We start from the raw sequence: 27,755 nt of genomic DNA, 5'->3' as shown, positions 1-27,755 counted from the left end.
ATTTCTTTCTTAAAATGTTAAAATAGAATACATATATTCTTATTACATATATAAGAATAAGTTTATACAAAATATGAAATATGAGATTACAAATTAATTTATTTCAAAAAAAAATAAAACTTTTCGATTATTGTCAAAGCTTCCCAAACCCCATTTAGACAAAGCCCTAAATCTAATCGTCTCTCCACTCATCCCACCCCACCCCAACCCACCTCTATATATACGAATCATTTGCCACTCATTTCTCCTCCCTCTCTCTCATGCATATATAAACACTCCCTCTCTCTCTCTCTCTAGATATATATATACATATATATATATATCACTCTTCTTCTTCTTCCTTGTCTCCCACACTACACAAGAGAAGAGAAAGAGAAGCCAAGAGAGAGAGAGACAAATAGAGGCTATCACATAATAAAGGTTTATATATATATACATATATATCGAGATCAAGATCAAGATCGAGATAGTTGGATTGATGGGAAAGATATGGGACGTGGTTCAGGGACTGAAGCCGGCGATGATGATGGTGACGGTGCAGATAGGACTGGCCGGCGTCAACATTTTCTACAAGCTCGCCGGAAACACCGGCATCAGTATTCCCGTTCTCATCGCCTACCGATTCTTGTTCGCCGCTGCCTTCGTCATCCCTCTTGCCCTCCTCCTCGATTCCAAGTAACTCTCTCTCTCTCTCAAAATTTAATTATTTATTTCACATTTATTATCGCCTCATCCCTCTTATTTTCCAAAATTGCATGTTTCAAGAAACAACTATTCTTTGAGTATAAAAAGAAAAAAAAAAAACGAAAAAAAAAAAAAAATTTATACAGTTTTGCAATTAATCCATAATTTCCTAAAAATATATATTTTCTTGAGTGGTCGAGTTTGAATAGGGGCACTATATATTTAAAATAAAAAAATCGAAAACAATATTTTGTTTGATATGTTGTTTTGGGAATTGTATAGTAAAGAAAAAGGGTACTTTCAATTCCATTACACATATGCGTATGAATTTCGACATAATGTTAGTTAACGTATATATGTATCATGTATGTAATGTATCCGATAGATCTGATTCAATAATACTAATAATAATAATAATAATAATATTATTATTATGTATATATATATATATATATATGCAGGAAAAAGAAACCGAAACTGACATGGAACGTTGTCTTGCTAGCCTTCATTTGTGGTTTGTTTGGGTAAGTAACGGTATTGATGATAACACTTACTTATTTTAATTTTTAATTATATATATGTACAAAACTTATTTTGGTTTTTCTCTTTTTCATAGAAAAACTAAACGTGCGGTTGAGTTACTTACACAAGGATTATGAATTATGCTTTTTGGTAATCCATTTTCTAATGTTCTATTTGATATTTACACGAATTTTTAGGCAATTAGAATTTTTATTATAAAATGATAAATTTGTCCTTAATTTTGTGTATAGAAAATGAAAGAGTAAGTAAAGTAAGGGTAAAAAAAGTAAATTTTGTGTATAAAAATATAAAAAAGACAATAATTATTGGATATTTCAAATAGGAAAGTAGGATGCTAGCTTGTTGTGGACGGATGGAGTATGATTTTATGTACTTAGCAGTATAGTTTTTAATTAGGCTTTTGTGACAACAATTAGAATGATGAAATGAAATGACAGAATTATTATTATTATTATATTGTAATAAGATGATATTAAAAATTGTAATGATGATGGTGCAGAGGATCGATGGCCCAAAATATGTATGCAAAAGCATTAGTCCTAACCTCAGCAACCTTCGCAGCAGCCATGACTAACATCATTCCTGCTGTCACTTTCATCCTCGCAATACTTTTTAGGTATGAATCATATCAACAATCAATAAATATATATATATGTATAATTATTTATTTTAATTAATAATTATAATATATGTAATTAAGTGCAGAATGGAAGGGTTAGGACTAAAGACATGGGCAGGGAAAGCAAAGATAATGGGGACATGCCTGTGCATTGGAGGGGCCATGGTTTTGACTTTTTACAAGGGGTTCGAGGTCAAGGTCTGGTCAACGAACTTTGACTTGTTGAATAAAAGTCAACATCCAGGTGGGCCGCCGCAGAAGCCGCCGAATGGTAAAAACAACATTATAGGGTTTTTTCTTGCAATGGGCTGCTGCTTCTCTTCTTCCTTTGCTTTGATCTGTCAGGTTCAATTCGACTCCCCTTTGACCCCCCCAAGCGTTGACCCTTCTTCTTTTTTTTTTAATATTCTTAATTAATTATTTATTTTTTTTATTTATATAGAGTAAGATGGGAAAAGTATATCCTTACCATTATTCAAGCACTGCAATAATATCGTTGATGGGAGCAGTTCAAGCCTCTGTATATGGAGTTTGTGTAGAAAGGGATTGGAGCCAATGGAGAATTGGTTGGAACGTCAAGCTTCTTGCTGCTGCCTATATGGTATTTTCTATCTCATCTCTTCTTTTTTTTTTTTTTTAAAAAAGTGATAAAATAAGTGAAGCGAATATAAATAAAAAGATAAATATAATAAGTTGAACAAGAAAGTATAATATGATATGATATGATATGATCGATTAATTATAACTCCTTCTGTCTAAGAAAAATATGTTCACTTCGCTCGTAATTTTCAAAGAAATTGAACACACTTTTGATAAACAAGAGGGGATCACAATTTTTTTTTTTTTTTTTTTTTGTAGTTTGAAAAGATTGTACTATTTTCATTAATATTTTAGAGATCGTATTAAAAAATTTCGTAATTTTGAAAATACTGCATAAAAATCCATTAAATAAGGAATTATATGCAATATTTGCAAACATAAAATGGAGTCTTCTACATGATTCTTTATAATTTATTTTAAGATACCAAAGTACTTCATGTAATCTCTAATATTATGAAGAAATAGGGTGCAAATAAGTTATAAGCAATTTCGCTTTGTACAAACTAAAGATTCTTGTCGATCTATTAATTAATTGTTTGATTAATTTGTATATTGCTTCTTGATCGAATCAAATATATACAAAAAATGGTAGGGAATTGTGGCGTCCGGTGTACTGTGGGCTTTCATGATGTTGTGCGTGAGGATGAAAGGACCGTTGTTCGTATCCGTCTTCAACCCTTTGATGCTCGTCCTCGTTGCACTCTTCAGCTCTTTATTCCTCAATGAGAAGTTATATTTGGGAAGGTACACATACCATTCATACCATTCATACATTCATTCGTTCGTAATATACTAAGATTATGCTTAGAATACAAAAAATTTTTCTAGTAAATAAGGATCATCTATCATTTGGTATTTTAAATAGATTATCTCTCACGAAAATTATTATTATTACTATTATTTATTTACTCTTTCAGTCGTAAAAAGAGTTTCATTTTTTATTTTTTTCTGTCCAAAACAATGGTATCATTTTCTAATTCAGTAATTATACTACCTATTTAACATAATAAATATCATTCAAACTTATAATATATTACACAAATGTTACCACATTTATATTATACAATACTAATAAAGATATTTTCGTCTCTTTTACTACAACTCAATATAATACCAATATTAAAAAATTTATTTGCAAAAAATAAATGTTACTCTTTATATGGGACGAGGGGGTTAATTTGTTTATGTTAGTGTAATATTGATGTTGATATTGATGTTGTTGAGTGGATGATGAATGCAGCTTTTTGGGAGCAGTGATAATAATTTGTGGACTATATTCAGTTCTATGGGGAAAGGGCAAAGAAATGAGAAAGATTAACAAATTAGTCCCATCAAATTCTACCAAGAAATCATCATCAGCTCATCACCAAAACAACAATAATGTTCTTGATCATCCTCACATTAATAAACCTCATGAAGTTGTTGGAGATGATCAAAGCTTCAAGGGCTTTAATGGTGAATCCACAAATTATTCGGTTTTGGCGCTTGCTCCGAGCTTTTTACCCGAACCCACACCTGAACTATTCGAAATATTTGATGGCGGCGGCGGCGGCGACGACGACGAAGAAGAAGGAAAAGATGTTGAAAAACAGATACCCAAGTCCAACCCTCAAGCCAAGAATTAGATGGATCTATTACATTCTTTTCTTTTTTATTATTTTTTTTTTTGAAAAAAATAAAATAAATTGGAAAACTATCATAGCTAGCATGTATAGTTCTTATATGCATGTGAACATATTCTGAAACCATATATTGGAGCATAACAACTCATGTACTATGTTGAGGCTTGTGGGTGAATTATATCTATATGTAATATCTATTGAGAGACATGTTTTCTTGGATTATTTATTTTATTTATAAAACAATATAATATAAATTTTATATTTTCTCCGTCCGTTTTAGTTGATATGTTTTTTTATTTTAGTATGTCTCATAATAGTTTATGCGTTTTAATTTTTAATAAATTTATAAATATTAAATATGCTTAGTAAATATAAATCAACTTAATTAAATTTTTAATATTTTATTACCAACTCAAAACCCCTCTCTTCAATTTCACTTAATTTTTTTTTTTATTTCTTCTCAATAAACAAATATTTTTTATCTATATTTATTATTCTCTATTTTTTTTAAAAAAATAATTTATGTTAATCATAGATAAATAAAAATATTTTTTATTTAATTGTATTATATAAAATTTAATTGTCTACAAAATTATATTCATATTATATATTTTATTGAGATATATAGTATTTAAAATATTCATACATATATTTTATTTTTTTAATCTTATATATATTAATTTTTATTTTAAAAATACAAAACCAATAACATAAACTATTATCATTAATTTACTAAATTATATTTTTTAAAATACCGCACACTAACCAAACACGTGAAGTTAAGTGTGCCGGGACAAAGGGAATGAAGTATAATGGAATAGACTTGTCTGTCGAGCCTAGTTTGCAGGATATTAGGTTCGGTCGGGAATTTACCCAATGCACACTTTCGGTAGCTGCTGCGGGTTTCTACCTCATAAAAAAATAATAATAAAAAAATAAAAAAATAATGATATCGCATAAATGTTGGTGCAAAAAATAGTCCATTAGAATCGGTTGTTTATGGGCTTTTAATGTATACGACCAAGGGCCCAATTAAAAAGCCTAAAGTTCGTATGCTTGTATAGATTTTGGGTTCGTCTATGTTGTCCATTATGTATGTTTTAGCTTTATGTGACTTGAAGGCACATTACTCAAATGTACAAAGCATATATATATATATATACATCAGTTAAATCTTATACTACTTATGTTTCACATATTTTATAATATTTTTTATTTTTTTGTTTGTTCTGCATATTCTATAATATTTTTAAAATAAAAAATAATTAATTATACTTTATCACAGCACACCACTCAAATGAATATATATATATACATAGTTCTCTCGTTATATTACATAATTCTCAAATTTAAAATTATCACACAAATAATCTTAATTTATCTTTCGATGTCAGCTATTCTATTTTAAAAATTTACAAAATCAGACGTATTTTACACGTATAAATATATAATTGACACATTTATAGATTATGTTTACATATGTATAGCAGTAACTATATCTTCATAGACATAATAAAACAAATTATCACATAGTAAACTTACTATTAATTGTTGATTAATTTTAAGAACATTTGTATCTTTTTACAAAATATTTGAATGTAATTAATTATTTTTTTAATATTATTTTAACAATTTATACAAACCGTGCAACGCACGGGTGCCAATACTAGTTCTACTTAATCTTACTCATCTAAATTGTTTAAAATCAAATATTACATCATATGTGGACGGGGTATTAAATTATTGAAAATATAATAAAAATAATTTTCATTAAAAATATGATATATATATATATACACGATGCTCTATAAATCTTATGAACGATATATTTAACTTTTACATGTCACATATAGTTCGTCTAGTATGCTTTGTTTTATCCAAATGAATAGATATGATTCTAATTTTGTGCATATGAATAGTGTACAATGCATAGACCACAAGTGCAATAAGAAATAAGATATATAGGCATATTGCATATAAGATCTGATTAAAATATCAAAATGATAAATGATTTTTTTTACTGGACAAAAATTTTCGGTATTCTAAACATACTTTTAGTATATTAAGAACGAATGTATGTATAAATGACAAGTGTACCTTTCCAAGTATAACTTCTCATTGAGAAACAAAGAGCGCAACGAGCACGAGCATTAAAGGATTGAAGACGGACGCAAACAACGGCCCTCTCATCATCACGCAAAACGTCATGAAAGCCCACAACACACCGAACACCACAATTCCTTACTATTTTTTGTATTCATTTGATTAGATCAAGAAGCAACATACAAAGTAAACAAACAATTAATCAAGAGGTCGAGTCGATAACCCTCTTTAGTTTGTACAAAGCAAAATTGTTTATAATCAAATATTAAAAATAGTGTTTTACTTAAAAGTCATACAATGCATAATAACTTTTAAGTAAAACATCGTTTTTGATATTATATAGGTTGTGCATATTTATCAAAAATCTATATCATCTTGTAATCAATATAAATTTGGGAAAATAACTAAGTAATATTGGTTTGTTTGTTTAGCAAAATAGTTTGAAATGATGTTTTTTAATGTAAAATATAGAAAATTGTGTAAGTAATATAAAAATAATAAATGTGTATAATATATTAATTTTTGGGAGGGAGAAATGTATTTTTGGAAAAATATATTTTCATAAAAACGAATACACCCTAATATTTTTGTTTTAGATAGATTTTTATTTTTAAATATAATACTTAATGTTATTATTTTTTTAATTAACATGTCATTAAATAATTTTCTTTCAATTCCTAAACCACCGCCTATTAATATCAATTATTAAAATTTTAGATCCATCGATTTGTACACACGCACCCACCCAGGATCGAACCTAGGACCCAACCCTCAAGCGATGGATGTCTCACCACTTAATCCTGCAAGAAGTCGGCAAGATACCAACAACCCCATCATCGCGCAATCCATCATAATTTTTTCTTAATATTGGTACAATCTTTAAAAATAACTAGTATTTTTTTTTAAAAAAATTATCTTATAAGTAATAGTACATATTATATTCTTATTTATAAAATTTCTAACACTACAGAAATATGATACATTTATTATATGGAATCCATTCGCAAAACTGTAATAATAATAATAATAATAATAATAATAATAATAATAATTGCAAAATGGCATGCATTTATAAAATCCTACATGCATTTAACCTGAAATCATTTCATATTTTCAAACAACTTGGGCGAGTTTTCATTACTAAATCATTACAATATCGGCAATCTATAAAACCATTTTCAAATAAATTGAAAATTAAATGATATAATAGTAATCTCACTTAGACGCTCAAACAAACTATCTTTTGTAAATTTCTCTTCTACATTTAACAATTCAGTATTTTTGTTCAATTACAAAAATATTTATTATATTTTCACATGGTTACATATGATCACTTTCTCTAGAGCAACTACAATGGTTGTTTCAAAACAAACCATAAGATATATTTAAAATACGATGGCAACTGCAATAGTTGTTTCAAAACAAATCATCATAAGATATATTTAAAATATGATGTGTCAAGAGTTTTCAAATTAAAATCATCAAAATTTTTAAAATGAATTATGATTTTCTTATCATCAGTTAAAGAAATAGAACAAATAAACAAAAATGAAAAAAAAAAAGAAAGAGAAAAGGGGGAAAAGAAAGAAGAAATGAAAGGAGGAGAAAGAAAGAAAGAAGAGGAAGATAAAGAGAGAAAAAAGACAAAGAAAATGAAGAGAGATAATGTGAGATGTGAAAAGAAAAAAAGAATTATCATGGGTTGAAGAAAGAGTAGAAATACAGACAAAAATGAAAGAAAAAAAGAAAAAGAAAAAGGAAAAAAATAAAAAAGAGAAAGAAAATAAGGTAAATGAAAGAGAAAGATAGAAGAATAAAAAGGAAAAGAAAGAGAAAATGAAGAAAGATAATTAAGATAGGAAGAGAGAAGAAAAAAATGAAAGAGAATTGACAAAAAAGAAAAGAAAAAGAAAGAAAGATAATGTGAGGTGGGAAGAGAAAAAAAAAAAAGAATAGAACAGAAAGAGAGAATAAGGAAAAATAAAAGGAAGAGAGAGAATGTAAGATGAGAAGGGAGAGAAAAAAAAGAAAAGAAAAAAAAAGAGAGAAAGAAGCAGAAAAATGAGAAAAAAATAATTTGAGATGAAAAGGAAGAAAAAAAAGAGACAAAAAGAAAGAGAAAAATGAGAAAAAATAATCTAAGATGAGAAGGAAGAAAAAGAGACCATAAGGAAAAGAAAAAAGAAGCGAGAAATAAAAAATAAAAATAAAAAAAAAAAAAGAGAGAAAGAAAGGAAAAGGAAGAGAAAGATAGAAGAAGGGAAAGAAATGATAAAACGTGAAATGAAAAGGAAAAGGAAAAAAAATAAAAATAAAAATAAAAGAAAAAATGTAGGTATATATAATTTATTATATATTCAAAACTTTACATGCATTTCAAACTATTTTTAAAACATACATAGAGATAGCCCAATAGAATTTATTACTGTTGGGTTTGCTAGTACCTAAGCCCAGACTTCTACAGTAAAAATTAAACGAGATAAAATTGGACACTACGATACAACACAAGGTCATTTACTGCCATATAAATATATAATTAAACTTGGGCAAGATCATAGTAGAAAAAAACAAAGGTGTATATTTACAGAGCAAATAAAGAGCAGTTTTACAATTACATACACAATCACTTATATATTAATTTTGCCTAGACATAATGCAGTTAGGTTTATTGTATCACTAAATACCAATATAAAAAAAAAAAAAAAAAAAAAAAAAAACCAACAAACAATTGAGAGATATATATTCAATCCGTAGTAAAGCATCATAATCATAATCTACCGAGAGAGAGAGAGAGAGAGAGAGAGAGAGAGAGAGAGAGAGAGAGCCTAACCTGTGCAAATTACAATTACACATTGAAGCAGAGAGAGAGAGAGAGATTATGCTGTGATTCACCAAATTAAAGCTTACCTAACTGGAATCATCATCATCAAGATCATCACCATGTTTGGCCTGTACAAATTAACACCCAAACCCCACTATTCTTTTCTGTCTGTTTGTCTGTGATCAATCAAATTCAATACATCCTCCTATATATATATATAGAGAGAGAGAGAGAGAAAGAGAGAGAGAGAGAGAGGACAATGTCTATTCCATGGCCAGGCCAACAATCTGCTCCCTAAATGTTTATTCTAAGAGCCCAGAGAGAGAGCCTACCATTCCATGGACCAAGATCTTCCCAGACGTTTCCGGGGCCTTTGCTTCTCGACAATTGGGATAATTCTCTTCATGAGCTGCACCAAAAAACTGACATCTTTAAGCGAAATTTCTGAAACTCCTAAGGCGAGGAATGATACAAGCATCATTTAAAGCACAATGTTATTACAAACATTTCGAAAACCAGGGGGTCCTGTGAAAAGAAACCGCGATTATGAGAACATGAAAACCTTACACTCTACTCTTTTATAAAACCGAGAGTAAGTTATGGGGTAACAGTCTTGCCACGACTTAAGAGTTTAAAAGATGGTGAAACCAATAGCTCGAATGTTGTTCTACATTATTCGCCATATATTTTGTAGCAAGAATATCTTCGAACATTCCAAAATTCCAAAAGTATGAAATTGTAGTGATCACATATTCCAAATGAACACCTAATGCAGCTAACAATAAACCGTTACGCATAGGCCAAAAGACGTCATATTTCCAAGAAAGACAATCTCGACCAACTGCATTCATGATTCATCTAAAATGACTAGAACCTAACTTACCTAGAATTCACAAAGACAGTACACAGACAGATCCGTGGCAAAAACTTATTGACGACTTTTGCTTCTACTTTTATTCTGTTTATTCATGTTTCCGTACATTGCAAGAACAACCCAATACATTATAAGCTACGAACAAATAAGTAATAGCTAACGGCTACTCTAGTTAGTTTGGGAGTTAAGAATAGCAAAGAAGTGAAAAAATATGTTGGATAGGAAACGACAAAATAAATATAACGAAAAAATACAACTTTCGGTTGACAGTCTCGCAGGAAGTTAATTGAGTAGAAGACGACAGAAGAATATTTCCAAAATATTCGTCGTACATCTCATCGTAAACTCCCAAACCATGCAAAAATTATGGATGTGTTTGTGTTTTACAGATGAAATATATTATATCAAAATTTTTATTTTCCATTAAAAATTTCAAATCTAAAACACACCATGTAATCATCCTTCCATCATTTGGGAGCTCATGAAGAGTAGGAAAAGAAAAGATTTGAAACATTTCATCCATTGATGGTCTGAGAGTCGTATCGATCTTCCCTCCAAAACCGACCCCATCTTATTTTCTTATACTTTCTTTTCTATTCCAAACCCCAAAGTAATAAACTTAACAATCTTTTTTCCGAAATCGACTTAAATTTGGCAAAAACTTCGTCAAAACAACCAAATGCTAGAACACGAGGCTTTACATATAAAAAGACACAAACTAGCTACTAGGCGCTATTTGATCTAATGATCCAAGCCTTCACAACAACTAGTAGCAAAAGCACAACGATTTACGGATAAAACATGCATTAGATCGAAGAACAGCAGGGACCATACCTGTTCACGCCTCTCCTTCTTCAGTTCGGCCTGCGCATAAAGTGTTATATTTGTAAGTTTTACTTCAGAAGTATGATGGAAAAACAAAGAAGCTAAATGCAACAGCTACAATCTTAAATCTCACAGTAAGAAATGGCAATGGTCGAAAAGAATTCACATGATAAATCTCAGTACCTCTTCCTTTGCTAGCCTGGCGTTCTCCTCTTCCAACTGTGTCACCAATGTCTCCAGCTCCACAGTATAAGCCTTTGCTCGAAAGCAATGGAAGATTAAGAATAGCAGAAAACGGAATTGAGCTGAATTCAATTAGGTAAAGACGATGATGAAGAAGAAGAAGAAGAACCTGCTTGCGCTCACGAGACCTTGCGGCAGACTCTCTGTTCTTAATCATCCGTCTCTGCTTCTGCTGCGACGCCTTGTCGAGCGGCGCGTCCTCCACGGTCACCGTCGGTCTCCTCTTCACCCTCACCGGCGCGCTGTTGCTCCCACTCGCAGCCGCGGCTAATCCGTTCCGAAATTCGACGCCGTACCCATTCTGCACGCGGATCGCCGGCGCAAACGGCACCGGCGTCGGATTCATCATCACTGTCTCCATTCCGAAAGCGCCGGACGTCGGCGGCGGAGGAGGAGGCGGAGGCATCGCGACCACCGCCGGAACCCTAACATCCTCCTCGGTAACCGCCCCGGCCTTAGCCAAAAAATCCTCCAACGTCATCGCCGGCTCCGCAGCCCCTCCGCCGGACCCGACGCTCACGATATCCCTCCATACCTCGTCCGCCGCTCCGTTTCTGGTTCTCAACCCTTCCCCTCCGACTTCAGGTCCGGACGATCTTGACCTTCCTCCATTTCCGCCTCCTCCGCCGGCTTCTTCGGCGCCTGCACCGTTGCTGTCCAAGGCAAAGGAGTCGGAATCGGGGTAAATGTTCCTGAACAGATCGTCCATGTTCATCGAACCCAAACCCCGAGTGCGATGATCACTATGGAGATTTATCGCGGAAGGTGAGGGCTGGTGATGATGTGGGCGATCCGTATTGGGCGGTGACCTGGACGCCATAACCTTCGACGACGCCATCCGCGCCACAACTACCTGCAGCCCCCCCGATTCTCCCGCTTTCGACTAATAATCCCTTCCAAATCGACAAAATTGATGAAACTGCTATCGTAATTGCAGGGAAAAAAACAAAATTCGAAACTGGTGATGGTTTCGTTTCAATTCCCGAATTCAGTGTACAGAAACAGCTGCAGACTAATACGCAGATCGATTACGAACTGAACTGAACTGAACGCTCTGCTCTGCCGATGCGCTGACGGACAAAAAGAAAGACTGCAAAAACAAATCGGCTCAACTGCACTGCCCAAATGTATAAATATATACACATATACACTATATTTGTTTGAAGAGAGATATAATTAACAAATAATTAAAAATTTATTAGTAAAAATAATTATTTTATAATATAAATAATTATAAATTAATATTGTCATAATTAATTAATTTAATTAAAATTTAAAAAATTTAAAATGAGATTAAAATGTGTAATTATTTAAAAAAATAAAATATGGGACAGATAGAAATAGCATCGATATGGTATATAAGACGGAGAATATTTATTTAATTTTATTTTTTAAGAAAATATCAAATTAAACAATTATTTTTTATTTTTATGAACGTCTATTTATATTATATTATTACAATTATTTTAATTTAAAATTTTTATTATTTAAATTTTAATTAAAAATTTAAACTCCAAAATCCATAAAATAGAAAGAAAAATATATATATATATATATATATATATAATAAAGTAACGTAACCGTAACCGTTACCGTGTGAGAGTTCAAGTTAAAAGTTATCTATCCAACCATAGATTTCTCATTTTCCGTGACCAGGGGTATTCTTGTCATTGTAATTATTTATATATTGTGAATAATAAAATAGATTGCCATTTCATACCAATATGTCAGAGGCTATTTATAAATGTGTTCAGCCGTTTTGAAGTTGACCTTTTTTTTATTTTATTTTTTTCATATTTTAATTTTTAGGTATACATAAAACCAGAAGCCGGCGAGGCGACGGCTTTTGCTATTCATATGTGGTATTTCTTTTTGTGTTATTTTATCAAATTTTTCTAGATTTTTTAAATTTTTACTAAAATAAATTTAAAATTAAATTAAATATTTATTTTTTATTATATTAAAATTGATTTTGAATGGGTTGAATTTGAAAAAAAAAAAAATAGTTTGAGTTTGATATGAAAATAATGTTTGATAGAATGTTTCGTGAGAAAAAAATATATATTTTTTTTGGAAAACGCAGAATTCAAATAGTAAAATTTAAAAAAACTACGGTAAAGAAACAGACTTTTATATTCAAAATATTACATTTATGTTGTATCATACAACTATTCTTCCAAATTCCAAACAAACATATCTTTCGAATGTATATACTCCCTCCGTCCCATAACTTTGTATCCATTTGCTAGTAGAAATAAAATATAAATGACTAAAATAACCTTGTTGAGTGATATAAAGATAATGATATTTGTGTAATATATTTTAAGTTGTAAGAATATTTGTAATGTTAGATAGATAGTAAAATTAATAAAAAGATATATTTTTTATGACAACAAAAAATAAAAATAAGTATAGATTTAAATGATAGAAAAAATACTATATTTTTTATTAAAATATAAAATAGTTTAATCAAAAATTAATTTTACCACATATTATATTACCATCAAATAGAATAGCTAAGAAATTAATATAATCTTATATAGTTTCAATTAATAGCATCCTAGCATTATGATTTGACAGTAGGAACTATGCTATATAAAAATATATGCAGTGTTTACAAATATTCTTAGAACTTAAAATATATTACACAAATATCGTTATTTTTATATCACTCAATAAGATTATTTTAGTCATTTATATTTTATATTTTTGTTATCAGTCATATAAATTTAGCCGATAACAAAAAAAAAATTTGATATAAATCTGAATATAATATTTTATATAATAAATATATATCTTTTTAACAACACATAATCTAATTAAATTTAATATAATAATTATATTTATACAATACAATATAATATAAACACTGCATATATTTTTATATAGCATAGTTCCTACTGTCAAATCATCATGCTAGGATGCTATTAATTGAAACTATATAAGATTATATTAATTTCTTAGCTATTCTATTTGATGGTAATATAATCTGTGGTAAAATTAATTTTTGATTAAACTATTTTATATTTTAATAAAAAATATAGTATTTTTTCTATCATTTAAATCTATACCTATTTTTATTTTTTTGTTGTCATAAAAAATATTTTCTTCAATAAAAAATATTATATCTTCTAGTTTTTTTATTATAAGGGTATTATATATATATATATACTTTTAGTTCATGCTCGATAAATGAATATAAATATCAACTTATGGAGTACAATATTTTCACGGTGTTTGGGAAACCGTTTTTTGAAGAGTTTTTAGCTTATTGAACAGTTTTTAGTTTGACAAGTCAAAAAGCTAATTTAGCTTTTTGAAAGAGCTTTTTAAACCCAAAAAGCTAATTTTTGAAAAGTTTATCTACCCAGCATTTTGAAGAAGTTTTTTTATTTTAATTTTTGGTATTCCTTATTTACCATTAAAACTTAATTATTTATTTTATACATATAAATATATTTTTTATAACAGTATTTATTAATTATTTTTATATATTTAATTTATTAAATTATATTTTTATTTTTGTAAATTTAAAATAATTATTATTATTAATTATTACATATAAATTATTTTATTTATAAAATATATAAAATTTTAAAACTGAATTAAATAGAATGTATGCTTTTAGTTTCCTTCGACACTTTTAAAAAATATCTGTGCTGATTTTAAAAATTTAAAAATGTATGCTTTTTAAATTTTATTAAGATATGTATGCTTTTTAGATAAAAATTTAAAAATTAAAAATTTGTACATTTAAAAATTATAAAAAAAAATATTTTTAAATGTTAAATATAATGAAAATAAAAAGATAAATGGTGCTGATTTTATGGAACGGAATGATTGAGATTATAATATTTGAGTGATCAGTTAAAAATGTATAAAAAAATTTTGACATTTTTATATTTTGATTTTATATATAAAATAATTATGCTTATAGTGATATATATTAAAAATTTAAATAAAAATTAAAAATTATTTTAATATTAGTATATCATTATTTAAATAAAAAAAAAAAAGATAAAACACATCAAAATAGAAAAGAGTAGTTTTGATTTGGAAGAATAGTTATCATAGTATCATACCATTAAATTAGGAACATTCCCCTTCTGTCTTCGTTTTCTCCGGCTTTGGATTGACTCCGACCGGCGGAATCCGGCTTCGTCTTCTCGTGCTGCAGTTGAAAGGTTTGTCTTCCCGTCTCTTTCTTCTCCCTCTTCTCCGGCTACAGCGGTGGTCGGCGCTGCGAATATTTGGTTTTCGCGTTGATGCGGCGGAGTTATTTACAGGAGAAAATTCGTGTTGATGTTTGGTGCGGCATTAGATTTTCCTTTATTTTTTAATATAAAATTTTAAATTCAATTCTAACAACTCAAGCATTTGTGTTTTCAGTTTAACCCCTAAATACCGAATTTACAAAGTGAACAGCCCTAGATCTAAGAAATCTCTCAAAGGAAAGGAAAGGAGGTGCAATGGCGTCTGGATGGGGAATTACAGGGAACAAGGGAAGGTGCTACGATTTCTGGATGGATTTCAGCGGCTGTATGTCTGCCTGTCGGGAGCCTAAGGACTGCGCACTTCTCCGTGAAGATTACTTTGAGTGTCTCCACCACTCCAAGGAGGTATATCCATTTCTCTTTTACAATTTTAGAATATTGGCACGATACACACCAGGTATTGTTCAAATCTTTTCTGAGAAATTCGTGTCTTACAATTGGAAGTTGGAACTGCAGATCTTATATGTAACCATGGCAGGTGTTTCCAAATCCTCTGGAATTCTGAGTTGGTTAGTTAGAAATTCCAACTCCGGTAATAGGGCAAACTCTATTGACAATTTGTGTTATATCCTTTCAACATCAGCCTCACCAACATGCGTTCAACTTTATGAACTAAGTGAAATTCTCTATTTGCATGAGATAGTTTTAAAAAACAAAAAAAGTATTTACTCCGTCCGCCTAGGGTAAATGGGTTACATTTACCGTTATTGTACTTAATATTACAAAAATCCTTAGATTTGTATATTTGACACTAATTAAAATTAAAAGTGCCGGACGGATGGAGTAGTCTATATATATATATATATAGATTTTGGGGGTTTGGATTTTGAGTTAGATTTGAACAGTAAAATTTTTGAATTGGAATAGTTTTGTAACTTGATATAAACAGGTATTGATGTAATGTTTTGAATGTAAAATTATTTTTTAGTGTAACAAAAAAATGAAAATTACAGATTTGATTTTATGTTTTTGGACAAAAAAAAATTTGCTGAATAGTAGAAATTTTTGAAAGTTTGCCAAAAGAACACAGGTAACTCATCTCTGGTGAATTGAATAGGTTTCAATGTAATTTAGATAAATGTGTTGGCTGTTGGTAATTAGAATGCTGTTAGTAATACTTTTTCCTTTTCGGGAATTAGTTGAACTTATAACAAGTCTCTACATTTGAGAGGTGTCGACGTGTTTACTTTAGCATTGAATTTTACTATTATACCATGCTCCACATTTCTGGTTTTCAAGAAAATTGTAGTGGGAAAAATCTTTTCTAGTGCATGAATTGTATTATGAGACTTTATTAGTATGTGCCACATTGAAACTTCTGATTAGATGGTACTAATAGGTGCCGTTTGCAGCGATTTATTTATGTAAGTATGGTTTAAAAGCTAGTTAAGTTAAATCATTTAAATTCGAACATGATGATTTCCCTTTGCCAAGTGGTTTGTTGAGGATGTGTCCTCTACTCTATATATGCATTCATGAGGAAACTCGAAAAGCTCCCAACATGCTGGTCGATTAAGATTTTCTTTAAAGCACAGCTAAATGGTGGTAGTAATTCTGATCAAGAAGGATTGATTTTTTTTATGTATGGTATAGAAAATTGTGTGAAAAAGGATAAAATATGTTATTTTAGTTGAATATTTGACTTTTGGTAATGAGCATTTGAAGTTTTTTTGACTTTTTTTTATTGTTTATAATTATTTTTGAAGAAGCGTAATTGAAAAATAATGTTGGAAGGTCAGATGTAACAATGAGTTAAATAAATTTTGATTTAGTTTTTGGATGACATTATGTTAATGTGATAGAAACTTTGAATATTAATATATAGCATTCATGATTAAATTTAGTTTTTTTAGCTCTTTGATCTCATGTCAAGTACTGTGCTGTTTCGGAAGTATCCTTTTTCTATTGTAACAATTGAAAATTCTCACCGGATTGTAAATAATACCATTCTTTGCAGTTCCAACGAAGGAACCGGATCTACAAGGAGGAGCAACGCCAAGCAAGAGCAGCTGTTGCCGACAAGGCTAAGGGAGGTGAGAACCACGACAATGATCATCACTGAGACTTGGATATTAAAAAATTGTGGCCCGGTGAAAGAGATGTCAAGATGAATTGATTTTTTTTTTTTCTTTTTCTTCTAATTGATAAAAAAATAAGAGGCCATGTTTGTTGTATTTGTCCATTGTTGGAATTTTACTCAACTTCTGCTCCAACTCCAACCATTGCTCATCCATTTATCAAAAATGAATTAATCACTTTCAACATAGCATAAAAGAGGAAGGTTTTGTTTGCAGTTACTTGGTATTATTTATCTAATAATACTATTATTATTTTTCAAAAGAACTTCGTAGTATCTTAAAAAAATAAAATTAGGATGTGATACGATGTTTATGATTTTTTTATTTTTTATTTTTTATATAGAATGTTGTTTTAAAAAATAAAGAAATTGAAAGAGATTAAACGCTTGAAACTTAATACAACAAATACAAAGAAAATCAATAATGTTCTAACACGGTAAAACCAGTCAAGTAATTGCAGATAAATGACATTAAATTGGCTGTTAAATATATGATTAAATAAGATGTTTTCATTTAAGATGTTTTCATTTTGTATTTTTAGATGACTATATATATTTTATATTAAATATAAAAAATTGTATTAATATAAAAATATTAATATTTTGGGTTGAATTGTTAGTTTTTGTGTGAATATAATATATATATTATATATTTTGTTAATATATATCATAATACTAGTTTTTTATAATATTTATAAAAAATTATATTATCCAAAAATAAGTCGAGTAAACAAGAAATTTTAAATTGTGTAAAATTTGCCCTATATGTGAAGCAAATTATAATTTTTAAACATTTTTTTTTATTTCGCATTTTAATACAAATCTCTCGATGGTAGGCTTTAATTTTATCCTATGACATTGGAAAATGTCATGGAATCCTATGTGGTATTGTCGATGCTCAAGTAGACATGATTGGCTAAGTGATTTATTTTGCGATGCCACTCAACGTTCACTTCGGCGCCGAGGATACCACATAGGATCACAAGGATAAAATTAAGACCTACGATCGACATATTGTACTAAAATGTGAAATAAAAAATTCTAGAAATTTATAATTTTCTCTATTATATATTAAAATAATTCATGTCTAACCTAATGTGCATGAATATTTCGGACAGTGAAGTAATTAATTATTTTCCTATATATAGTGATACCTAAAAATATCCGTAAAATACTTGTAAAATATAATCAAATTCGAATATATATACATATGAATCCTCAACATATTTTTGGGTATTTGCCTGTAGATACCAAAAAAATAAAACAATGATTATTTTAATAGACAAAAATACCTGCTTTGAATTACAATTCTCTGTTAAGACTTTCTTATATATTAAAAATTATTACACAAAATTAGCTTTTTAGAAAATTATGTGTAATATTTTTAAAAACACAGGAAAATTTTATTAAATTTTTTAGAAAAATTGTACAATTTTTTTAAAATATAAAAAAATATTTACAGTTTTTAAGTCATAAATAAATATGATTCAAACTTTTCAAATTTTATATATTATAAGCAATTTCGCGGCTTTAATAAAATGGAGTAAAACAAATGGAGCAAAGGGTTACTTTAGACTAGTCAATCAAATAAAACTTATTTAAATTTTTTTATAAAAGAAATAGTAATTTGATATTAAAAATTGAGTTGTATATTTTTCTATAAATATAAATATAAATATAATATAGGATCAAAATTGGTTTTATCTCTATTTTAGCCCAATTCAAAAATATTATAATCAGATAATATAATTATTAAACTTATTACACAAACATCAAACTAGATAAAATAGAAAATAGAAAATGTTAAAACCCAAAAGTAACCTAATCAAAGCTTCCGAGTTTTGTCCAGATTCTTTCAAAGATTTGGACTAGAAAGGGTGTTGTTCAAATGAAATCATTAAATCATAACCCTACTACCCCTCTATTCACTAATTTTTTTTTTCCAAAAATCTAATCAAAAACCAGTATGAACTCATCGCCAACTTATTAGTAGGAAAGTATGCTACGCTACGCACCTCGTCGGGATCTAAATAAGATGGCGCACATTTAGAGAATCAAGACTCCAGCTTTGCATTGGATGGACGAATGCCCACAATATGCGGCTTGAAAGGCACCAAGAATTCTGGGTCAACTCGTGGTGGTATTTTGAGAGATGGTTTTGAATTGATGTACTGCTTGTGGACACAAGGGAGCCGATTAATGTATTGAATACGATTAAAAAATATGAAAGACAAAATTTTAGTAGGTGATTTTAGTACCTTGGCGACATCCCTGAAAAATGCATTGATCTCTTCTTCGGTAAGACCATCCTCATCGGCATTTTCCTCCCAGCCCAAAGAACGTAGAAATGCAGCCTCTTCCTCTTCAGAGAATATAGGATCCGATGTAGGGATTTTGTCTCCAGTTTTAACATGCTTCTTCTGCCCAGAACAAGTATCGTCATTACCATTGAGGTTCGTGAGGCATGCCGCCTCAGTTGTATTGCCACCTGAATTTATATTGTCGGAACCACTGTGACTTTGAGAAGTATTAGGAGCACTCACTGCATTTGCTTCTGCAATATTGTCTGAAACAGATGCAGTCACGGTAGTGTCACTGTTGTTACTGTCCGGGTCTGATGAAGAGATACTGACAGATGAATCTACAGCAGAAGAGGAGTTTGCCATGGATTTTTTCCGCACTGAATTGAAAAAATCATTTCGACTCTGAACTTGAGGACTGGGTCGCTTCTCCGGCAGATTGGATGCAGGCTTACTTTCATGGCTTTGCGCAGCACAAGTAGGAGCAGTGGAAACAGATGCAAGTTTAGAAATAGAATTTACTAATCTGGCACCATTTCTCGGACTCAAGTTGTCTTTGACAGGATCAGCAGCATTCTTTTCACGCACTGGTTTGAGAACTTGGAGCTTTCCCATGTTTGAGGGCTTCAAGACATCGATTTTCACAGTAGTATTTGTACGTTGAATGGGGTGATTAACAACAAATGAAGATGATACAGGGTGCTGTTGCTGACCCACTTTAGTTTTCTGTTTATCCAATGAACTGAACACCTGCAGCAAATAATAACGTAACACAATTATCCACATGACATCAAAGTTCCAAAGAATCAGTGGAACACAAATACTAAGGAAAATCAACTAGACTTACAAACTCCTCAAAAGTTTCTATAAACCAGTCAACCTACAGATTTATATTAGTAAATGGCGCCTCCAGGATTCATTATTATAAGAATGTAGATGGCAGCTCAAGCCCCAGGAAACAGCCTCAGGCTATTTAATTTGCTTGCTAAAACTTACTAGTATGGCAAATGATTTGAGTTTGATTTAAACAATCAAATATTTCTTCTACAATCTTGTGTATATAAAATTTTTAAAAAAAAAGATCCAACCAAGCCTCACAAATCTCATATCCATCATTGTCATTTGACGACCTCAGACGCAGCAATTATCTTTTATTTCACCAACAAACTTTGTAGTTGCATATAAAATATACTTTTACATTAGACAAAAAGAGTTACAAAAACTTAGATCCAGGAAACGTAGGTATGAGTCGCAGAACTTAAATATTTTTTTCTTTAGACAGTTGGAAATGCATTGTAAACTTTGTCATGATAGTCCGTGCTTTGAGATAAAAGGTCCCTTGAAAGCAAGAAACCGAAAAGATAGGACTGGCATGTAGTAAAGGATGACATCTAATATAAAACAGTTCATCATATATGCATGCTTCAAAATTATAATAACTAAATAAATGTTATTTTTACCTAAGGCACAGAAGCATATAGAATCAACTAACTCAGAGTCAATGTGATCAATAACTCCATTATACAGAGTATCTTTACAGCCTTTTAGGTTCATATTTACTCAAGTTCCTTCCTTTTTTTTTAAGTTTATTTTGTCAGTATCTGTGTTTATATGCCCTGTATATAATAGCAGATATCTTAGATATAAAAAGATGAAAAAAGGAAGGCAATTCAGGCATTGGACTAAAGTCTGACACTCCAAAATAACAGCACCAAGGCAACAAGACTTCATCTGCCACACCAAACCTAAAGTCAACCCAATAAGTCAGAAGCATGGCACAATCTAACAGAATAGTGAGGACAATAATAGCTCTTATCAGATCGGCAATTCTATGTCCAGATAGAGTGAGAAGCAACAAGTGCTGATCTACATCAAGGCTACAGACCAAACACGGGTTTCTTTTGATATGTTTCGCTTCTAAGAGATAAGTTGGGCTCAGTATTTAAAACTCCTTCAGTAATTTTCAAAGATGAACAAACTAAAGCCCCTTTAGCATACAAGGAACTTATAATTGGCAGTCAACAAAGGGTTACTCATAAGTGACGAAAAGAAACCTATAGGATATTGCTCCTGCACATCCATAGCCATCACAACAATGTAATTCACTCTCTAAACAAGAACTCAAATGGAAGCAACAAGTAATAATATAACACATTATTGTTAAGTCCACAAGAAGACCAAAGTAAGCTGAGTCTAACTTGGCCTGACGGGTATAAATCCATATGGGCAGTGAAGCTGCCATCGTGGGCTCGGGTGGTGGTGAGAGGTAGGCCAGCTTAACCCTATGCTATTCCTACCGACACCAACCCACTCCAAAATAACTTTATCCCCAAGGTTAAAAATGTAAAAAAAAAAAAAAAAAAAAAAAAAAAGGAATTTGATTGCACACATCATCAATGTCCATCAAGGTCGTGCCATCAAGTGAGGCTATGCCGTTGAACTAGCATTTGATCCAACAAGGAGTTTCAGGTCATGTAATGCCACAGCACCCAGGCTAAAAGGTGATGTGTCGATGACATCAAGAGGGTTCCTCAGAGCTCTGCCAACCACACTTTTCAGATGGAATACATGGAAAATCCAGCGGATGCAGGTACAAGGGGAAGTTGTTGCTCATACACTGCTGGACCCACCCAATAATTAGCTATAGCATGATATGAATACCGCTGAATAAATTCAGAAATAGAGGCCACCCAAGACACCTCTGAGCTAATAATATAGTAGTGCTGGGCACAAACTCGCATGAACAATCTCAAATGAAGAGAGTTTGGTGGGAACACGGAATGGCATATTATACCAATACTCAATCTGTAGTAAGTAACTTTCGGAAATAGCTCTAGCATGTACGCTCTTATAAATTCTAAAGTACATGTTCAATGGCACCAATAGCAATAAAATTTCTTGTTGTTTTAGATGAGAAGGGAAAAATAAATAAATAAATAAATTGGGCTTCATTTGGCCCCTACAATGCTTGTCAATTATTGTCAATCTTTTTAATTCATCTGAATCAAACTTCAAATAGTTGTTCCCGGCCTCCAGTTCCATAGAAAAATAGCATTTGTTTTCATATTTATGCTTTACTTTGCAGAGATCCTCCCCTCTCTAATATAGGTGTAGATGGAGTTCTTCGTTCATTTCTACTTGCCCCTATTATGGTTTGTTAGGCCATCATTGTCATGTTACATTGCTCATTTCTACTTGTTTCATAAAATGGCCCAATAAACTCTATGAACTCTCAAATAGCAGTGGAAATTTCAGAAGATGAGATTGAAAAAGGTGGAACAAGTAAGAGAGGATTTATATATAAAAAGAATTACACCTCCAACTTGCACCCAAGGCAAGTGACATCCAATGTATAGCCTATAGCACAGTTTATGAATTTGAGTCAATCAAGATCCTAGGTTGCAACAAAAAACTAACAAGGTAAGCCAATCTAATACCACAAGAATTATTATTCATGAACCAACATCAGCCACTCTTCAAACATAGTATTCAATAGTGGGTGATAGTACCACCACCGCTGCTCTATTGTGGTGGGCTTACGCACTCATGACATATCCACTTGCTAAGAAAGAAACGTGTGGGTTAAATTGGATTCATAACTATTTTCTATCAAGAGTAGTAGCGAGGAAAGTGAAAAAAGGTAAAAAGTTTATTATAGTAGTAATCCAATTGTTTTAGCATATATAACTACATATAGTTGTATATTTTAACATTTTATGTTACTAGCATAAACTATGAGATTAATCTATACAATATATCTATGCATATTTATTATACTTTTGCATATATAAGCATTTCTATATGTATCATTTTAAGCTATCGAATAGTGATCACCCCGCCACCCTGCTACAGGTACTATTTAATGCTATCCAAAATTGATAACTATGTATTCAAATAATGCCAATCCTAAAGTCGAAGCAATTAAAATAGATAACCCTCATTTGCATCAACACACAAGTAGCCAAAAAGGCGCATTGAACCTCCTTCCTAGAGAATAGAGTTGCAGACGAATCAAACCACTCAAATAAACAATATCATTCGAGTTGAGTAGGCTTTTAGAATAAACAACCTTGCTTCTTTATGTCAAGTTTAAAGAATTTATCATAATTTTACTATAAGCTCGATAAGAATCAAACTCATGTTAAAAATCCTTCTGCCAAGTCAAGAGCTAAGAAAGCAGGATTAAGGTTTAAGCAAACGTCAAAACAAGGAGCACAAAGGCACTGTAAAGCAATTGACCACATCAAACAAGTTGGCGAAACAATCATAGATCCAATAAGCATGAAGAGTAACCCACAAGTTTAGGTGCAAAACAAAACAAAAAAACAAAAAAAAAAGGAAGTTCAGGTGCATAAAGACAAAACCAAAAGAAAAAGGGAATTGGAGTAAAGAATTGATACGATAAAAAAAATTGATGAGTCCAATGAACATGAAAAATAAAGCCTCCAATAGCTAAGAATAACTGATCCACAAATTACTACAGGGAGAATGTCCCCAACAGCAAGAAGAATAAGTTCATATAGAAAATAAAACAAATTTGTCGTTCTAAAAGAGGAAAGGAAAGAAACTTCAACAGAGTGAGCCAACAATGAGAAAAGAAAATAAGAGAAATTCAAAAGATTCACAATCATAGAAGTGAAAAGCTGTGTAGACTAAGCAAAGGCAAATGAAATTAGAAGAATTGCATCCAAGGGCAATTAGAAAGCCCAAAAGGGCTTAAACAAATGAATAACATGAGAAAGCCAAGGCACAGCACATTCTAAGATTAAGACTAAACAACGGATTCCAAACAAAGAGAGCATTGGCTGCATTGAATATAGGGATTTCTCTTGATGACTTACGCTTTTCTTCCTATCAACAGATTGTTTTTTTTTTTTCTCTTTTCTTCCATTTGATTATTTTGTTGTCAAATCAAGTCAATAGCTACTTGTTGCTTAGATGGGGAAAAAAATAATTTAACAATTCACTATTCAGTAATAGATGAAGGGGTGACCAGGTAAATTATAAAAACGTGGAGCACAAATAGGGTACAAACCATTCCAACTGCAAATAATGATAACTATTATATTGAAATATCCTAAAGTTAGTTTCTCGTTACAGTTATCAAGTTATTTCTTTCCTAATGTCAGGTGAGATATATTGGGCAAAGAATGCAGCTGGTACTTCAATAGAGTTGCTACATATAGATATTTTGTGTTGATATGAGGAAGTGTCATGGATGGAATCATTCAAATGCATTAGATTAATAATACAACAAATAAATGAACTGAATAAAATTACAGCAGAAAAACTCCCCAAACTTGAGATAATAGGTCAGAGACAAATGTGAGTGAGGTTGATGTGTTTTCCTCACCCTTCCATTAGCAAGAGTAGACCTATACACAAAGGCTATGGATGTAATACGTTTTCTGTCACAAGGCAACCAAGAGGCATTTCTCCAGCCAAAAAGATGTGGGTGTTTGAATATTTGGAGAATATGACTAGCCAAATCTATATAATTAGCATATCCTCATCATTTAACGCTCTATTCCACTTCTATACAACTAGACAACACATCATTCCCTTACTGAAGATGAAAAAAAAGCTGGAACATTAGAGTTCTGAAAATCATTTAGTAACATGCAGCATGCTTTTAACATTCTAAATACCATTAATAACAGTGGAAAACTAATAAGCATCACTATAACCAGAAGAGACACCAAATCAACCTAATGACTGAACCAATATGAAATATTGATGACCCACAACTTTTACCCAGCGGGGTGGTGTCAGTTATAATGAAGCAAATAAATAGAAGGTAATTATTTCACTAATCCTTTGATCATATGAAACATTAGATAACTTCAATCAATTACCAATAATAATAACAAATAATTAACCAGATAAACAATGGCTCAAAAAAAGAAAAAGTAAAGGAAATAAAAAAAAAATGAGAGATGCCATAAACTAGAAATGGAAAAACATAATTTGCAAAATCCAAATCAATTAATATTGAAAGTCTTACCAAAGGTTTTGGCATGGACGGCGTAACAGGAATTAATTGCCTGGACTGTTTAATCGCTAATTCTTCAAGTCTCTGAGTTTCCACAGATACCTAATAAAATAAGAAAGGAAAAAAAATTAATATTAGCAAATCCATAAGCATCTTTATGTAAAGAGAGATTGAGATCTACCTGAGGAATTATTTGAGTACACTTAGGGCCTTGAATTACAGCCTCGGCCATGTTAAGATTCGATGGTGTCCCTACAGCCACATGCATTACACCTGACTGAGCAACTTGTTGCGTGGAAGACATGCCAGTTCCAGTGCTTCCAACTGAAACCGGAACCCCTGCTAACACCGAAGTCAAAGTTTCATCACTATTAATAGCTGAGGATCCGATAGGTAAACCCTGAACGGCAGAAGACAAGCCAGGAGATGGAACTCTTCCAACTTCTGAACCGACCGATTTTTCTTCAGCACCCAAAGATGGAAATTCTCTCTCAAATGTTACTTTGCTGACCTGACCAATCGAATTTCCTTTGGAAGGTAATCCATTGCTATTACTGCTCGACTCAGCAATAACTTTCCTATGCCAGGTACTCCCACATTTCCCAGAAACTCTCTCAAATTCATTGTGCAAATTGTCACCACGTCCATCTGAGAAGTCCCTAAATCGGCGGTCCCGTGAATTCTTATCTAGCTTATCATTGGTATTGTTCCTATCATATTCCCTGGGGTGTCGATTCCTACCAAAATTACTACGAGACCTCTGACCCCCAAAACCATTACTGCTAGAACTCCGGTGAAAATACGATGAGGTTGCTTTTGCAGAACTAGAAGATCCACCAAAGTCACTATTACTATTCGCAAATGATTTACTTCGAAGAAGGTCCGACGCAGCTGGTCTATCTAAAAATAATTAAAAAGACAGTTGAAATCACTACATAGACAGCAACTACAAATCTTTGATTCTAGAGATCTAACTCATAAGATATTTACCTGAATGTGATGCTGAGCCACTGCCCACAGTTCCAGTTTTCTTCAACCATTCCGGTACCAATGTAGGTTCACTTCTTTCCATGACAGTTGTTATACATTATCGCATAATATCAAATGAGAGGAAAAAAGGATCAATCTTTCTTAAATAACCGAGCATCCACCGCCAAATGCCGATATCCAATTTTGCCCCTTTCTCGACGCCCAAACAAAACCAATTGTACCAAATTCTCAAACTCACGTACCATTCAACCCTATTGTCTGCACAGCAACAGCTTGTCTAATCTCCAAATTACAAACTTCAGAATTGATTTATCCAGGGCAGCAAGGACCTCATTATCACTTTACTTTTCTCTACTCAATCAACTTATAAATCAGACCTGTCACCCTCACACAGCCAAGAAAAACTTTGATACCTCAGCAATAATAAATTCTAACAAAAGCCACCTAAGATTTTCTCCCATGCAATGAAAATCTCAAACCAAATCAATCCTTCATCAATAAATACCAGCCTCACGAACAAAATAAAACCAAATGCAGTCAATATACCTGCACCTAAACCCCACCCAACAACAAACCGAAAAGCAAATCCCACTAATTCGAAAATTTTCCAGAAATCAGAACCAGTTTCTATAAGTCCGCCAAAATAACTGAGAACATTCGACTGAATCAAATACCTAAAAGAACACAATCTGTACCGCGATTAAAAGAAGAAAATTGCCTCCCTGTGTTGAAGAAAAACCCTAGTCCGTGGCACTCGCCGCCTCCAAGGCACCGTAATTGGCCGATTAATTGTTTATATTCAGCGCAATTTTCTCAACAGAATCAACCAAACAAAGCACCGTTCCCTTATCCCAATCTCGTGAATTCGATGCGGCCCAGTAGGAAAGAAGAGGATTCTATATGTATGTTCGGCAATGGAGATTTTTGTATGGATATCGTGTGTGTATATATATTATTCGCTTTGTATTGTATTCGAGGAAGTTTGTCTGTCTGTTGGCCTCCCTTGGTCGACCTCGTGCGTGCTTTTATAGGCTACTGAACAATACGATACAATACAAAAACTCTGTTTAATGCCCTTGCCTCGCCTTGCCTGCCCTATTATTATTATTATTATTTTAATTTGTTTATTTAATATAGTATTTGTATTAATTAATTAATGGAAGATTAGATATGTTTAACCTAAATAAA

General features: G+C 31.4%; 4 protein-coding genes across 5 annotated transcripts; 2 read left to right on the top strand and 2 right to left on the bottom strand.

Annotated features, from left to right (window-relative positions):
• The first annotated feature begins 267 nt into the window (after positions 1-267).
• LOC127261111 (WAT1-related protein At1g25270-like) lies at positions 268-4,281 on the top strand. The gene is made up of 7 exons (XM_051289310.1): positions 268-675; positions 1,146-1,208; positions 1,727-1,843; positions 1,933-2,191; positions 2,289-2,447; positions 3,039-3,190; positions 3,687-4,281. The coding sequence occupies exons 1-7, from the start codon at positions 479-481 to the stop codon at positions 4,069-4,071; spliced, it is 1,332 nt and encodes a 443-aa protein (XP_051145267.1). The 5' UTR covers positions 268-478; the 3' UTR covers positions 4,072-4,281.
• A 4,618-nt stretch (positions 4,282-8,899) lies between these two features.
• On the bottom strand, positions 8,900-12,042 carry LOC127261278 (bZIP transcription factor 12-like). Its single transcript, XM_051289556.1, has 4 exons — positions 11,044-12,042; positions 10,875-10,946; positions 10,701-10,730; positions 8,900-9,401 (listed from the first exon to the last, which is right to left on the bottom strand). Exons 1-4 carry the CDS (start codon positions 11,770-11,772, stop codon positions 9,321-9,323), a joined length of 912 nt encoding a protein of 303 aa, XP_051145513.1. The 5' UTR covers positions 11,773-12,042; the 3' UTR covers positions 8,900-9,320.
• A 2,933-nt stretch (positions 12,043-14,975) lies between these two features.
• LOC127261404 (NADH dehydrogenase [ubiquinone] iron-sulfur protein 5-B-like) lies at positions 14,976-17,470 on the top strand. Of its 2 annotated transcripts, none has more exons than XM_051289749.1 (3): positions 14,976-15,118; positions 15,324-15,553; positions 17,166-17,470. In XM_051289749.1, exons 2-3 carry the CDS (start codon positions 15,404-15,406, stop codon positions 17,268-17,270), a joined length of 255 nt encoding a protein of 84 aa, XP_051145706.1. In that variant the 5' UTR covers positions 14,976-15,118; positions 15,324-15,403; the 3' UTR covers positions 17,271-17,470. The 2 variants fall into 2 exon arrangements, with proteins under 2 accessions (XP_051145706.1, XP_051145707.1); XM_051289750.1 differs by having other exon boundaries at positions 15,019-15,243.
• Positions 17,471-19,043: 1,573 nt separating this feature from the next.
• On the bottom strand, positions 19,044-27,585 carry LOC127261314 (uncharacterized). The gene is made up of 5 exons (XM_051289615.1): positions 26,568-27,585; positions 25,759-26,477; positions 25,590-25,679; positions 19,544-20,335; positions 19,044-19,456 (listed from the first exon to the last, which is right to left on the bottom strand). Exons 1-5 carry the CDS (start codon positions 26,647-26,649, stop codon positions 19,340-19,342), a joined length of 1,800 nt encoding a protein of 599 aa, XP_051145572.1. The 5' UTR covers positions 26,650-27,585; the 3' UTR covers positions 19,044-19,339.
• Positions 27,586-27,755: the final 170 nt, after the last annotated feature.

Source organism: Andrographis paniculata, unplaced genomic scaffold (assembly GCF_009805555.1).
Source record: "Andrographis paniculata isolate CXL003 unplaced genomic scaffold, ASM980555v1 Contig62END, whole genome shotgun sequence".
NCBI lineage: Eukaryota > Viridiplantae > Streptophyta > Magnoliopsida > Lamiales > Acanthaceae > Andrographis > Andrographis paniculata.
Note: the sequence above shows the minus strand (reverse complement) of the source record. Positions and strands in the feature narration are given on the sequence as shown.

Coding starts and splice junctions, on each gene's coding strand:
- LOC127261111 (XM_051289310.1), top strand. CDS start 479: ATGGGAAAGATATGGGACGTGGTTCAGGGACTGAAGCCGGCGATGATG. Junction 676..1,145: donor GCCCTCCTCCTCGATTCCAA/GTAACTCTCTCT, acceptor ATATATATGCAG/GAAAAAGAAACCGAAACTGA. Junction 3,191..3,686: donor GAGAAGTTATATTTGGGAAG/GTACACATACCA, acceptor TGATGAATGCAG/CTTTTTGGGAGCAGTGATAA.
- LOC127261278 (XM_051289556.1), bottom strand. CDS start 11,772: ATGGCGTCGTCGAAGGTTATGGCGTCCAGGTCACCGCCCAATACGGAT. Junction 10,731..10,874: donor CCAGGCTAGCAAAGGAAGAG/GTACTGAGATTT, acceptor CTTTATGCGCAG/GCCGAACTGAAGAAGGAGAG. Junction 9,402..10,700: donor AGAAGGAGAGGCGTGAACAG/GTATGGTCCCTG, acceptor TTTTTGGTGCAG/CTCATGAAGAGAATTATCCC.
- LOC127261404 (XM_051289749.1), top strand. CDS start 15,404: ATGGCGTCTGGATGGGGAATTACAGGGAACAAGGGAAGGTGCTACGAT. Junction 15,554..17,165: donor GTCTCCACCACTCCAAGGAG/GTATATCCATTT, acceptor CATTCTTTGCAG/TTCCAACGAAGGAACCGGAT.
- LOC127261314 (XM_051289615.1), bottom strand. CDS start 26,649: ATGGAAAGAAGTGAACCTACATTGGTACCGGAATGGTTGAAGAAAACT. Junction 25,680..25,758: donor GTACTCAAATAATTCCTCAG/GTAGATCTCAAT, acceptor TTATTTTATTAG/GTATCTGTGGAAACTCAGAG. Junction 19,457..19,543: donor TTTTCAGGGATGTCGCCAAG/GTACTAAAATCA, acceptor GTCCACAAGCAG/TACATCAATTCAAAACCATC.